The sequence below is a fragment of the Phocoena sinus genome, chromosome 4, assembly GCF_008692025.1.
Source record: "Phocoena sinus isolate mPhoSin1 chromosome 4, mPhoSin1.pri, whole genome shotgun sequence".
Lineage (NCBI taxonomy): Eukaryota > Metazoa > Chordata > Mammalia > Artiodactyla > Phocoenidae > Phocoena > Phocoena sinus.
This window is the reverse complement of record NC_045766.1, coordinates 40,642,470-40,657,735: the sequence shown is the minus strand read 5'-3', so window position 1 is coordinate 40,657,735 and position 15,266 is coordinate 40,642,470. Positions and strand designations below refer to the sequence as shown.

Sequence of the window (15,266 nt, the reverse complement as noted above, 5' to 3'; positions counted from 1 at the left end):
CACATTTATGAACTGTGGCTTGTAGAATGCATATAGGATAACTTTTATAGTAAGATTTGCTGTTTTTGAGTTCTTCCCGTTATTGAAGAGTAGCCGGGCCTCCATTGCCTGTGTGCAGTTATACAGGAAGCCCCTTACTCAGATGCTTTCCTTCCATTTGTCCGAAATGTGTTATAATGTGCCAATTTGTTAGAATGAGACGTAAAGCTGCCATTTGGTAACAGTTGTAATAAATGTACAGGTCATCGATGGCTGAGATTAGATGGAGCTCCCTAGGATTGTGCTGTGTCTAGTAGCCAGATGAGGAGAAAGTGTAAGAAGATATTAATTCCTTCCATAAGTCTCGTTCTAGGTCTATTTTGTTTCAGCTTTTTCTGGGAGCTAGCTGTGTAAGGCTAGTAAGGGGGAGAAAGGAGGATGGGGGTGGGATGGATAGACCTACATTTTATGTTTATACAAACAGAAATAGCACATCAGACAGGTCAGTGTTCATTGCACTCTTGCTGTAGGTCTCTGTCTTGTACTTTGACTCTTGTCAAAAGAAAAATGTTCTTTCCGACAAGGTCATAGAATATAAGTGGAAAGGCAAGACACATATACATGAAACCGAACTAGAGAGTTTGCTGAAACATTCCATTGTACTGTGTGACTTAAAATATAAAAAACATTAGAGGTAGGAAAGGATATTGTAGCAAGAAGTAATCAGGGCAGGTAAGATATGGCCAGAGGGAAAGGACAAAGAGCCTTGAGATCCTGTCATTTTTATATGTATTAAGAGGCAGAAGAACTGTATGTCCAAAGACCTAAGATTGCCCCAAGGTAGAACCCTTGGTAGACCAGCCTTTCCATATAGTGACATTAATGTATGCCCTCCATAGCAAATTCTGGGTTCCCAGGATCTCTCCCGCAGTTGATTGTGGGTGAAAGGGCATGGTCAGAAGCTTCCTCAACCTGCCCTTCATGTTCTTGATCTGTCCCTCATTCTGAAGTTCCTTAGCATTTGACGTAAACAGTCTGTACTACATTGCTGTGACATGTTTACGTGTTGCCTTGGGATTTGCACTCCTCCCATTTCCTTCTTCCTTTGGCCTCCTTAGTGCCTGGTGCAGTCTGTGGATGTTGAAGTTCTAGTAAACACTTAGTATATATGAACGTCTTTGGACTGAGGCCCATGATCATGGCACCAGGAAAGCCCTGTGGGATCCCGAATTGTAAACCAACCTTATCCTTGGGATCCAAAGCAGAGCTGAGGCTGTGACCGTGAATGCACCGTGTCTCCTAGCTCAGTTTTCTTGTCTCAGCTAGAAGTTCCCTGTAGAAGCAAGTGTTCTAGGAGGTTCCATCCCATGATTCTGATCTGGTGCAGGATTTCTGAACAGGGAAGTTAGATTAGATGGGAGTAAGATTAGAATGGGAAACTCACAAAAACTCATACTATGGGCAGGCCTTTAATTTAAGCACTTGCTGTCCAAACTGTGCATTGAGTTCAGCTAGTGAGGTAGAAAGGGGGCTGGGGTGGTATTTTGGGCAGGTAAAAGCTGTTTCATAGTCTTGTGCATTTGAAAACTCCAGAGATGGTTACCCTTCTTGTGTTTAGAGGCCTCACCTTTCAGGGGAAGCATCTCCACCTTTATCTCATCCCATATCAAGCAGGTCACTGTGAATAATTGTAGCTGTTGGGTTTTTCTTACTCCGGATTTGCTAGAATTCACATCAGATCACACAGCTGAGAAAGACCCTCGGTTTATTTGGACATGTTGCTGATAATATCTCTTTGCATTAATGATTTTATTCTAGATATCCAGAGGGACAGAAAAAGATGAGTAATGGGGGAGTTACAAGATAAATCTACAGTAAAAAATAAAGCAAACTGCTTCTCTACCATTATGAAAAAGAAGTAAAGAATTATTTCAACAGTTAGGTCAAACAAGAAGTATTAATTTTCCTCAAATAATTGGGGATATGTTTTTAACATTGGTCTTGATGTAAAAAGCTGAAATATACTTTTGGTTGTTGGTATCCATTTGCTTCTAGTTAAATGAAGTTAAGTAGATTCAGGTCAGGATTTTTGGTTTTGCTTTGGAGCTTTTGTTCTCCCAACTCTTCTTCCTTAAGTAGATGATCAGGTATCATTTGAAAATGTGTTTTGGGTGGTGGCATGCTAAGCAGGTCTTTGATAAATCTTCCAGAACCCGAGGCTCGCGTGCTCCTGAGTTGCTGTGAATGGCCCCAGCGCTCCTGACCACTCTTCCGGGTAGGATGTCGCTGAGATCCCTGAAATGGAGCCTCCTGCTGCTGTCACTCCTGAGCTTCCTGGTGATGTGGTACCTCAGTCTTCCCCACTACAATGTGATAGAACGCGTGAACTGGATGTACTTCTATGAGTATGAGCCCATTTACAGGCAAGACTTCCGCTTCACACTTCGAGAGCATTCGAACTGCTCTCATCAAAACCCATTTCTGGTCATCCTGGTGACCTCACACCCCTCAGATGTGAAAGCCAGACAGGCCATTAGAGTTACTTGGGGTGAAAAGAAGTCTTGGTGGGGATATGAGGTTCTCACATTTTTCTTATTAGGCCAGCAGGCTGAAAGGGAAGACAAAATGTTAGCATTATCCTTAGAGGATGAACACCTCCTTTATGGCGACATAATAAGACAAGATTTTTTAGACACGTACAATAACCTGACCTTGAAAACGATTATGGCATTTAGGTGGGTAACTGAGTTTTGCCCCAACGCCAGGTACATCATGAAGACAGACACTGATGTCTTCATCAATACTGGCAATTTAGTGAAGTATCTCTTAAATTTAAACCACTCAGAGAAGTTTTTCACAGGTTATCCTCTAATTGATAATTATTCTTATAGGGGATTTTACCAAAAAACCCATATTTCATACCAGGAGTATCCCTTCAAGGTGTTTCCTCCCTACTGCAGTGGGTTGGGTTATATAATGTCCAGAGATTTGGTGCCAAGAATCTATGAAATGATGAGTCACGTAAAACCCATCAAGTTTGAAGATGTTTACGTTGGGATCTGTTTGAATTTATTAAAAGTGGACATTCATATTCCAGAAGACACCAACCTTTTCTTTTTATATAGGATCCATTTGGATGTCTGTCAACTCAGACGCGTGATTGCAGCCCATGGCTTTTCTTCCAAGGAAATTATCACATTTTGGCAGGTTATGCTAAGGAACACCACATGCCATTATTAATTTGACATTCTACTCAAGGCCTAGAGAAGGGAGGGATACTTTGTGGAAAACGTTAAGGTTACACTATGAAATCTCCAATGGAAAACTCATGGGAAGGTCACTGTGTGGCTTACACGGAACTGAAACTCATGAAGAGGCTATAGGCTGGAGACTGGAGGGTTGTACTTGACCTGTGGTTTATTTTGACAACAATCAAGTCAGGCCTTTTAAAGGTGATATTCAGAGGAATTAAACATCTTATAAAGGAATGGGAGGTTTCTGTTAATAAAACTCATAGGACCAAACAATTTGACCGTGTCGTTCTATAGATTAAAACTTCTTAAGTGGGTTTCATTGAATTATAAGCTCATTTGTCCATAATAACAAAGCAGTGTGGAGTATTATTCATTGAACAATCTAGTCAGTTCAGGGTTTTGTGTATATCTTACATGGATTACAGTTTTTTAAAATATATAGTTGTGTGTAAAACAAGTGAAGTTATGCTGAACAAAATTTCATCTCTTTTTGGTCATTCGGAAGATACTTCAGGATGTTGCAGTATTTCAGTTATCAATTATTATTTAATGTTACTTAAAGTTTTGCACTTTTATGGGTGTTTGAATGTTATGGTTTTTTCAATACTGTGTAAACAGAATAGTGAAAAATCACTCTCTATATTTAAACTTCTTTTCCAGTTACTTCACTGATGAGTTTATTATGAATAGCTCCATTAATGTGTAGATATTGGTCATTATTGCATATCAGTAATCTCCTGAACTTTGATAAATATTTCTTCGTGGTAATATAGAGACGAATTAAAGCAAGAAGATCTAAATTATCGTCTTGTTTTTAAAAATATAATCCCTGGTGTTTTTAGATGTCACTTCATCTGTCTCATTGTTCCACGTGGAAATTAGGAGTAATGTAGAGTGCCAGGCAGCATGTTTCCTTTTGGAAAGGACTCTGAAGCCAAAAAGAAAAGAGAGAACGTGATGGCCAGAATATTATGAAAGGAGTGGCATATTTCAGTGCTTGAGCTGGAAAGAGAAGACTAAAGATTCAAGTTGTATTGTTAACTGCTCCGTGTTTTTTTTAAATTAACAATCAGTTTGAGAATAAAAAGAAAAAAAAAAACCACTGCTGCTATTGTTATTAGTTTCACATCAAGAGGAAAGCCCTACTATGTGGTCTAAAATCAAGTCTGATTTCCATGTCATGGAGAAGCACGTTTTTTCATAGGAGTGGTGATGTAGGTCAGCTTTGACCTGCTAGTTGGTCCAAGAGAAGCACTCCTTGCCCCCATATTCTTGGGATTGTGCAATTTCCCATTATGCCTGATACGGGACAAGTGATTTCCTTTCTTCTGGATTACATGATGGTGAAAGATCAAATCTGTTGGCAGAAAATATGAACTTGAAAATATATAGTCAGCTCTTGTAATACTCATATATTTATAATTCTCCTATAAGAAAAGCTTAATTTCAATTAGAAACATTATAATGTTTGATTCTTGATAACAAGGCTATTTCCATTTCCCTCCTCTCAGACCTGATCCAGTTACAATAAAATCAATTAAATGAAATACTCTGTGGAATCCATCTATGCCCTTGCTAATTCCCATCCATACGGAGTCACTTTCTTTTTTTAAAATTTTATTTATTTTTATACAGCAGGTTCTTATTATTTATCTATTTTATACATATTAATGTATACATGTCAATCCCAATCTCCCAAATCATCCCACCACCACCACCCACCCCTCGGGAGTCACTTTTTTTTTTTTTTTGAATTTTATTTATTTTTATACAGCAGTTTCTTATTAGTTATTTTATATATATTAATGTATACATATCAATCCCAATCTCCCAATTCATCCCACCACCACCACCCACCCCCCGGGAGTCACTTTCTTTAAGACACAGGTGGTGGGTATTTTTGTGGTAGGATTAGATTTGATCAAATTTACCTAACTTTATATTGGTATTTGGGAAGCTAAGTCAAATAATTTATAGAGGGAGAACTTTTAAAATAAAAGATAACTTCCCTTCACTTTAAGATGAGACCCAAAAAAGCAGTAAAACGTGAGTAATTGCCATTTAGAAGATTGTTCCTTTTCAGCTACAGGTTGGTGCTTAAGATCTCTAAAGAGTTAAATGATTATGAAAAACATTGAGGTTGGGTCGTTATATTCTTTGTTTTTAACTTCATGTTTGCTTTCAAGTAGTATTAGTCAGCTGTGTTATTAAACTCTTGGCCTCTGATGTTTAACCACATGAATAGCACCTTTTATTTTAACTGGTAACAGAGTTTAATACAGAGCCTAACCGTAGGCAGCTGCTTTTCTGCCATCCACAGCCCTGCCACATCCCCGTGGTCTTACCTGCTCTCTGCCTCACTCATTTACTTTGCTTGCCTGTAAGCATTGAGTCTGTGACCCCAGCATGTTAGCCTTTGCCAGATTATGCTGCAAGAACAGCTCCCAGATCTCAGAGGTTGACAACAACCATGTGTTCTTTTCATCCACACCGCACGCTACTGGTTACCAGCCTTGGATACTGTGTGTATCTTCTCACCTCAGGGTCCCAGCTGAAGGGCAACGCCTGTTTGGAACATGCCGTTCTTGTAGAGGGAGAGGAAAAAGAGCTGGTGGAAGGAGAAAGAGCTGGTGGAAACACTAACATCTATATCTGCTGACCAAAGCAAAGCCCATGCCAAGCCCAGTGTCCGTGGCAGGGTGGGGCAGGGATTTGGTCTCACAGGAAGTAGTGCACGTCATTTTTTGGCAGCCAGGAATATTGTGTTCTTTTACAGGGTAGGCAAGGAATAGTTGGGTACAGTAACCTGCCACACCTAGTGTGTGAAAGGGAGAAGGGGCTCAGGGACCTGGATTCTGAGGCCGGCCCCAGTGCATCAGAGGTTTTCTGGCTTACTTGGAGCTGGTGCTTTGAGCCCTTCCCTGAGAGGGCTGCCCTTTCACCTCCTTAATCTTTCCCCAGCTCTACGCTAAATGGTCTTGGCATTATCATGTTCCCATTAACTCGCCAGATGAAGAGCAGCCAGAGCTGAGCTATTTATAACAGTATTTCTGAGTGTGAGCTTGGGGATAAAGCTCTTTTCTCTTGGCGTCTGGTAGGCATTTATTGCGGGATGGAGGGAGAGAGAGAGGGGAAGGGTGAGTATGAGAAATGTGGCAGGCCCATCTGACGTCTTTGGAGGTTCTTTTAATCCGCTGGGAATTAATCTTTATATTAAGCCAGCTCCTCTGGATTTTGTGTGAGCTATTAGAACCCTCTCACAGTCTCCATCAGCTGCTTGATTATCCCACGTGTAGTTAATATAGGACCAACCCGTTAAGGAGTCAAAACAGGTGACATATGTTGATGGATGTGTTGGTAGGAGATGGAAGCGAGCGTGGGAAATGGGCCCCGAAAGCCAAGAGGCAGTTTCAGTGGGCAGGCCCTTGGCAGAATTTGTGCCCAAGGGAAGAGCCGACTCATGGGTCTTGTAAAGTCAAAGGAGGGCCCAACAAGGATGGATACCATTGCTCTGTATTTAAGGTAAGTGATGGAAGCACAAAACTTGCGCTTAGATAGTCTCTCCTCACATGTGACCCTTTCTTCGCATTTGCAAGCCTTACCCTTCCTTTAGGTTTTCAATGAATAATGTCTAAAACGTCTGCCAACTTAGCCCTTTTTATGTTTTACTCTCACCCTTTAGACCACGTGGGAGGGAGGGTGGAGGTTAGCGCTACTTACATTTCCCCCTTAAAGAACCCCCTTTGAGACATTTCCCAGATGAAGAATCAAGGCCCCTCGTGGTGAGTTAACATCATTCTCTTAAAAGGCTGTAGCAGCTGCAGCGAAGGTTTTAAATAACACTCTTTCCCCTTCTCCCCCTTCCCCCTTTCTCCCTGTAGAAACCGAACAGAAACAAGCAGGAGATACCAAAATGTTAACAGGAGTTGCCTGTCAATGACTTTGCTCCCTTTGAAGTACCTTTTATTACTTCATTCTCAACAACAAGGATGAATTACTTTTATAACATAAATGTTTTAACAATATATGAACAAGTTTAGGTAAAGGTAAAAAGCAGGGTCAGGAGCTGTGGGGGTCAAAGGCTGGCGGGGGACAGGGTCAAAGGCTGGCTCACTGCTGAGCTGCCAGCCCCTTCCGCGCCCTCCCGCTTTCTCCCGCAGCAGACTCTTGTGAACCAGTCCCTGCCAGTGGGACCCCAAGTGAAACCACACAACTCTGATTGGGATTTAAACCACTGTTAGTTAAAATTGCTCACTTCTTGTCAGGACTTGCTGAAGCTCGGGTTCTTTGTGTCTCATCGCAGAAAGAATTCAGAGTCGAAGTGATAAGTAAGAGGTGGGTTTATTTAGAGAGAGAACACATTCCACAGGCCGAAGAATGTGGTCCATCTCAGAAGGCTTGAGAGCAACCCCAGGGCATGGGGTCGACTCAGAAAGTGAGAGCAGCCATGGGAGAAATACACTCCATAGACGGAATGCTGAATGTCTCAAAAGGTGAGAGCGCCCCAGGTTAGTTTTTGCGGGCTGTGTAATTTCATAGGCTGACTACAGTGGGAGGATTATTCCAACTCTTTTGGGGGAAGGGGAGGAGATTTCCAGGATTGGGGCCACCGCCCACTTTTTGGCCTTTGATGATCAGCCTCAGAGATGTCATGGCGTGTCACTTAGCGTGTGCTAGTGTATTACAATGAGTGCATGAGGCTCAAGGTCTGCTGGGAGTCAGATCTTCTGCCATCTCGGACCTAGTCAGTTTTAGTCAGTTTATGTCATATCTTCAAAGGCTCTTGTCATTCTTTTAAAGGTTGTGCCCTGGCCCCTTCCTTCCTGTTTCATGGGGGATGTCTGCCTGTGGCCTCCTGTGTTCCTCCCTCATTAAGAAAAAAAGGAGAAAGCCTCCTTTTCCTTGATAAGATGTTCTGCCTACACTGCTGGAATCTGCAGCTACCGTGGTGATCCCATGAGCCTAAAGGCCAAGGCAGTGGGCTGAGACGGTGAGCCTGGGCCCACATTCTTCTAGACCCTCTGGTGTTAAGTAACCACACACATTTGGATGTCGTGGGTCCAGTGGTCAGTTCCTCACAGCTGGGGGAACCTAACTCCAGGGACGTAAGAACAGTTTCCCTGACCGGAGCAGTTGGGCCCATGGTGAGTGGGGAGATGTGAGGAGATGAATCAAACTCTCCTCCAGGGCAGAGAGAAAACAGCTGGTTTGTGACCCCGGAGCTCTGAGGCTCTGGCTTGGATCCTGCTGGGGGATGGTGCCCCGCCTGCGAGCAGCCCTCGGGGACGCGGTGGACACTCCTCTCTGGTTGGTGCCCGCCATCCGTGTCGGGCAGCGGGGCTGCGGTTGCACCTGCGGGGCGCAGAGCGGGGAGAAGGAGGCTGTGGGAGGGAGCCCTGAGGAGTCTGAACCTGTCTCACCTGTGGAGCCGCGTCTTCTCATTTGGGAGAAGAGAGGTCAGGGCCACATCTCTTTGCCTTTCACGGTTTACTGCCTGCCTATCCGAGAAGGTTTGTGTTACAAACTTGGCAAAAAGTAGTTTCAGAGTCTGATGGTAACGCCGTTCACTCTGCCCTCTTTGTAAATGAGAAGCTGGAAAACCTCTGGATTTTGGTAAATTCACAATGAAATGACCAGAGAGCACTCAGGTCTCGCTGTTCTTCCATGCCCCGAGGCTGCTATAATTACTTTATTAAAAACGAGGTGTCTCAAGGTTTCAGGACAAAAACTGTTGAAAAGCCATAAATGACTAATTTGGTGTTTCAAGTGATAATCAAGCCTGTCTCTTAGCTCAATGAATATGAAGAGGAGGAAAGTAACAACCTCACCTTTGTTACTGAATCTCTTTTTATATGAATCTTTAAAAAATTTTGCACGCTGCTTCTCTCTCCTTTAGTGAACCTTAACATACAAACAGTAAAATTTTTTAAAGTATTATATAAGAAGAAACTAAATTTTGTCTTTCTCAGCCTTAAATTTGAAGGCAAGTAGACAGGCAGTTATTATTTTGCCTGCTGAACAACCTCCTTCTTGAGAAACTTCTACTTTTGAGAAATGTCTTATCCACGAACTCCATCTGCCTGGTTAGTACAGTGTGACCCAAGCCATGAGAATTCTCCCCGTCTTAAGATCGCAGCTCCCTGGCGACAGTCCCGTGGTCCACTTGACACTACAGGGCAATTGCAGTCCCTCTCAAAGAATTTAGAATTAAGGCTAAGCAGTCTAAGTCTGAGCGTTGTCCTCAACTAGGAGATATAAATCCGGGAAATTTTGATATTAGATGTTTTTTAAAACATACATTTCATTTTTTAGAGCAGTTTTAGGTTCAAAGCAAAATTGAAAGGAAGGTACAGAGATTTCCCATATACTCTCTGCCCCCATGTACACACTCCCTCCCCCACCATCAACATTCCCCATCAGGACAGGACATTTATTACACTGGCTATCACCACAGTGACACATCGTTATCACCGAAAGCCCACAGTTTACATTGGACTTTTGGTGGATTGTCAGTGAGGCTAAGACTGTAATCCCTGAGGAAAGCTTCAGAGCTGGAGTCTCGGGCTCTCGGAAGGGAAGTACTTTACAGAAACAGAAAAGGCCCACATTGAGATAAGCCCTTCGCCAGGGCCAGTCCCCCTTCTTCATGGCGGCCTAGGGCCAGGCTGGTGGGCCTGAGGCTCTGCAGGCTTCCCTTCCACCAGACCTCACAGGAAGCCGCAAGGATTCCTATGGATGCCAACCCTAGGCCGACCTCTGTACCAGGTGGGCCTGGAGGGTAAAGGAGTAAGATTGACATTTGGGGGACCAGTAGCTTCAGGAGTATGGTTTCACACTGCAAATGAAGCCCAGCGCCCCTCAACCTCTGCCCCATGCCTTGCATACCAGCCTTCTCCACTCTGCCCTTTGTTTCTCAGGCACCCCAGGCCCATGCTGGCCTACCTGCCTCCATCTCAGCTCTTTACCTGGAGTGTACTTTGCTTTTTCTGGATCTCCGTTTCCTCATCTATGAAGAGGGTTAGTAATTCTCATTCTCTTCAGAGTCAGATGATGATTTAAAGATGCTGGGGCCATCAACCTGGAGAAGAGGAAGCCCTGTGGCAGAGAAAACGGTCTTGACCAGAGTGACTCTGGAAGGCAGGACCAAGGTAGTGGGAGGAGTGACAGGGAGAGAGATTTTAGTATAGGGTCAGAGAAATCCAGAGATAGAGCAGGATGCTTCAGGAAATAACAAATTCCCAACCTTAAAGGAGGTAAAAGAAGCTGGAGAATCCTTTGGTAAAGATGCTGGGAGTGCAGAATTAACAGGACCTGGACTTGCAAAGTCTAGCTCTGAGAGAAGTACTAGCATTAGCTTTGGAGTCACACAGATCTGAGTTCAAGTCTTAGTGCCACCTATTGCTATCTGGATGACTCTTCTCTCTCAACCTCATTGCCTTGCACATGGCAGGAAGGTAATAAGAGTATCTGGCTTGTAGTGCTTTTGCAAGAATTCGTTGAAATAGGAGATGGGAGGACCCCACAGGAAGTAACTGCTCAGTACCTAGGAAATTTCATTAAATCACCATTTGGTTCTAAAGGATGGTTGTAAACAGTGGAGGGCACAATGGGGAGGATGTTGCTGCTGCCCCCAGGGCCAGAGTCTGGAAAGGCCGCCAGCAGGAAGACAGACTGGAAGCAAGTAGGATATTCTAAGAAGAGGAACAAGGGAAGAAATGAAGGGGCAATACGTGTACTGATTTTTTTTTTCCCCTGAACTCTCTAATTCTGTTCCATTGCTCTAAGTCTGCCTTTCCATCACTGCCATACTACCTTGACTACTCTGGCCTTATACTAAGTCTTAAAATCTGGTGATATAGGTCTTCCAACTTTATTCTTTTGCAATGTTGTTTTGACTATTACATGACCTTTGAATTTTCAAGAAAAGTTTGGAATCAGCTTTACAATTTCTATAAAAGAGTCTTCTAGGCTTTTGATTAGAATTGCATTAAATATAGAAACTGGGGGGAAAGGCTGTTTTAACAATATCAAGTCTACTGATTTATGAATGGTCTACCTCTCCATTTATTTAGATTTTCTTTAATTTCTCTCAGCAATATTCTGAAGTTTATGAAAAGGTAACAGTCTTGCATATATTTCATTAGATTTATTCCTAAGTATTTTGTATTTTTTGATGCTATTGTCAATGAGATTTTTTTTATAGAGGTATAATTAACATACAGTAAAATGCACAAACTTAAGTGCTCAGTACAATGATTTGGGGCAGTTTTATATATCTGTACAAACATCACCTAAAACAAGATAGAGAACACTTCCATCATCCCACGAAGGTGCTTAATGCTGTCGTCCAATCAATCCCTACTCCTACCCCACCCCCATTACAGAGCAACCACTTCCAGGTCTCCATCGCTGTAGATTTAGTCTTGCCATTTTGGGATTTCACGTAAATGTATTCATGCAGTATGTATCATTTTGAGTCTTGCTTCTCTGATTGAACATAATGTACTTTACATTAATCCATGTTGTTGTGTGTGTCAGAAATTTCTTTTTATTGCTGAGTATTATTCCATTATATGAGTAAACAGCAAGTTGTTTATCCATTTGGGTTGTTTCTAGTTTGGGGCTATCATGAATAAGATTGCTATAAAGATCCTTGTATGAGTTTTTTGGTGTGTATTTATGTTTTCGTTTCTCTCTGTAAACACCTAGGAATGGAACTGCTGGGCAATAGGGTAGGTGTGTGTTTACTATGAAATGCCAAACAGTTCTCAAAAGTGTTTGTACCATTGTACATTCCTATCCAGTTTTTCTTTTATGGTTTATACTTTTTGTGCCCCACCCAAGAGATCTTTACCTACACCAAGGTGGGGGAGATTTTCTTCTAGAAGCTTTATGGTTTTAGGTTTTACATTAAGGTCTATGATCCAGCTCCAATTTAAATTTTTATTCAGAGTGAGAAAGCATTTTAAACTCATTCTCTTTCATGTAAGTATCTAGTTGTCTCAGCAGCATTAAAAAAAAAAAAGACTTTCCTCATGAGGGAGTGTTTAGTCCATTTATATTTAATGTAATTTTTATATAATTGGGTTTAAGTGTACCATCCTGTTACTTACTTTTCATTTTGCACCTCTGTGGCCCCTTCCTTGCCTTCTTTTGAGTTGAGTAGTCACTAGCATTCCATTTAATTTCCTCAATTGCCTTCTTAGCTATTGCTCTTGTGTTTGAAATTATTATTATTATATATATATATATATTTTGGCTGTGTTGCGTCTTAATTGCTGCACATGGGATCTTCTCTGAGGCATGTGGGATCTTTTGTTGCGGCACACAGGCTCTTCGTTGCGGCAGGTGGGCTTCTCTCTAGTTGTGGTGTGCGGATTTATCTCTCTCTAGTTGTGGTGCATGGGCTCCAGGGCACATAGGCCCTGTAGTTTGTAGCACGTGGGCTCTCTTGTTGAGGTGTGCGAGCTCAGTAGTTGCGGCATGCAGGCTTAGTTGCCCTGTAGAATGTGGAATCATAGTCCCCTGACCAGGGATTGAATCCACAACCCCTGCGTTAGAAGGCAGATTCTTTACCACTGGACCCCCAGGGAAGTCCCTGAAATTATTTTTTTTAATTGATTGCTTTAGATCAGGGCTTCTCAACCTTTGTACTATTGACATTTTGAGTCAGATAATATATGTGGGGTATGCTTTCTTTGTATTTTGCTTCATTGTGGTCTGCTGATCATCCTGGTTTTACACGTTGATGTTTTTCATAAAATTTGAGAAATTTATGAGTTATCTATTTCTTCCATTATTTTTCTGCCCCCTTCTCACTCTTGTCTCTTTCTGGTATTTGAGTAACATATAACTTACACTGCTTTATAGTGTCCTACATGTCTTTGTAGAACATGTTCAATTAATTTTCCTTCAATCTTTATTCTTGTCTTTTCTTCAGACTAGGTAATTTGTATTGATCAAGTTTACTCACTTCTTCTTTTGTCATCTCCAAGTTCTTTTAAGCCGATCCAGAGAACTTTCATTCCAGTTTTTTTATTTTTCTCTTCTAGAATTTTTATCTTTAATTTTCCATTTCTCTGTTGAGATTCCTTATCTGTTGTCTCACTAAGACCATAGTTGCCTTAAATTCCTTGAACGTATTTATTATAGCTGCTGTAAATCTGCTAAGATTAATATCTAGGCCTCTTGGAGTTGATTACCATTGACCACTGTTTTTTCTTGACTATTGGTCAACTTTTCCTGTTTCTTTACATGTCTGGTAATTTCTCAATTTTATATTGTACTGGACAATGTGAGTATATGTTAAAAACCTGTAAATATTCTGGATTCTTTTATCTTTCTCTGAAGAGTTTTGATATTTGTTCTCATAAGTAAAGTAGTTCAGTTATTAGCTAACTATCTTGATTATTTTTTTTCTTTTCTTTTTTTTTTGCAGGGGGAGTCACGGGGAATGTGTTATGGTTTGTCTCAGCAAATCTGTAAAAGCTTAAGGTGTTCCCAAGCCCCTTCAATTTGTTGCAACTCAACTTCCCTACTCTGTCTCTCTTACAGATCTTGTCAGCACTTGGTTTTAGGCTCAGTTAGGCTAGATCTGAAGTGGGCCTTCATTTAGAGAGTGGTCCTTATTCTTAATATACAACCTAAGTGTCTCCACTGGATGTCTCTCTACTCTGCTTGGGCCAGAACTTGATATTCCCCAGCAATACTCAGTCTCTAGTGTTTTTATTCCACTCTCAATCCCATAGCAGCCATGTTCAGTTGAGCCTCAGTGCAGGGTCCTGCATATGTGCAGTGAGCCCTTGGCTAAGGACTCATGAGGGGCCCACACGTAGACTTCCGAGGCTCCCCCTCTGTTACAGCTCTCCACAGACTCCAGCCACATTCTGTATCTTTGCTTCAGTCTAGCTCTGCTTGGACTCCAGCTTGCTGTGCCACAACCAGAAAAGTGTCGCCTCACAGAGAGCTGAGGTGATCACGGGGCAGCTTGTGATCCCTTCTCTCAAAGATGCTATCTTGCACTGCCTGTTGTCCAAGTTGTCCAATGCCTGAAAACAGTTGCTTAGCACAGTTTATCCAGTTTTATAGTTGTTTATGGTGGATGGCCTAGTGCAATACCAGTTAATCTGGGAAAGCTGGAAGAGGAAGCCCCTGTAGACTCCTTGAGAGTTTTTGAGTCTTTAGGTGTGAATTGTTCCCGAGGCCCCACTTAAATACTTATTGCCTTTGGATTCCATGAGGCACCACTAAAATCCTTATATTAAAGTCCCCTTTGTCTTGTTGTTACCGTAACAAAAAAACAAATAGATTGTCACTAGTGTATTTCTAAACTAAAACAGAAGGAGGGAAAGAGAATATAACCCATCACTGAAGTGAAGGTAGGGTGTTTGTGGTTCTTGATTCCTATTTCTCTGGATCTGTGGTTGGTTTTGGAAACGTCCATAATTCTTACTCTAATCCAGATAACAAATATTCATCCTGAAATCTCTAATCACATCCTTCATTTTATGTTAGAAATTTTCTACCCAGAGAAAGGAGTGGAAGACCATAATTTGCAGACAGCACGTTCTACTCTGGCTATCAAATATTATTCTTAATGAAAAGGAGAAAAATAATCCAAGGCCACATTTTTCTGCTTTGTTACACCCAATTCCAAATTCAGCAATCTGGTGATTAACTTTTACTGTTCTTCTTCTAAGTTCCAAGTGCTGTTCACATCTAAGCATTTCATCTTTAGAATACTTAAAAATAGTATTACATGTGTGCATGTGTGTGTGTATATATCTACTTCCCTCTGTCTCTAAATTCCACACTCTTCCTTCCTGCATCTTGTGAAAACCTTGGCAGATGGATATTCTCTTCTGAACACTTTTCTCAGAGGTGTGTCATGTCATGTTGCTGGAGTTTACATGTGTGTATAGCTAATCTAACTGCTATCACCTAATACTGGTTACACTATATAAACTTTGTTGCTGTGGTATAAAGCTGGGTAAAGGTTGTGTTAACACTAAACAATTTTTATTGCATACATTT

At 41.7% G+C, this 15,266-nt stretch overlaps 1 protein-coding gene across 9 annotated transcripts in view; it reads left to right on the top strand.

Moving 5' to 3' along the window:
• Positions 1-4,361, top strand: part of B3GALNT1 (beta-1,3-N-acetylgalactosaminyltransferase 1 (globoside blood group)) — a 31,875-nt gene extending 27,514 nt beyond the window's left edge. For all 9 annotated transcript variants that reach the window (XM_032631516.1, XM_032631523.1, XM_032631517.1 and 6 more), the window contains one exon: positions 2,190-4,361. In XM_032631516.1, the coding sequence (XP_032487407.1) occupies positions 2,224-3,219 (996 nt within the window). In that variant the 5' untranslated portion in view covers positions 2,190-2,223 and the 3' untranslated portion in view covers positions 3,220-4,361. The remainder of the gene's footprint in view (positions 1-2,189) is intronic.
• The last annotated feature ends 10,905 nt before the right edge of the window (positions 4,362-15,266 follow it).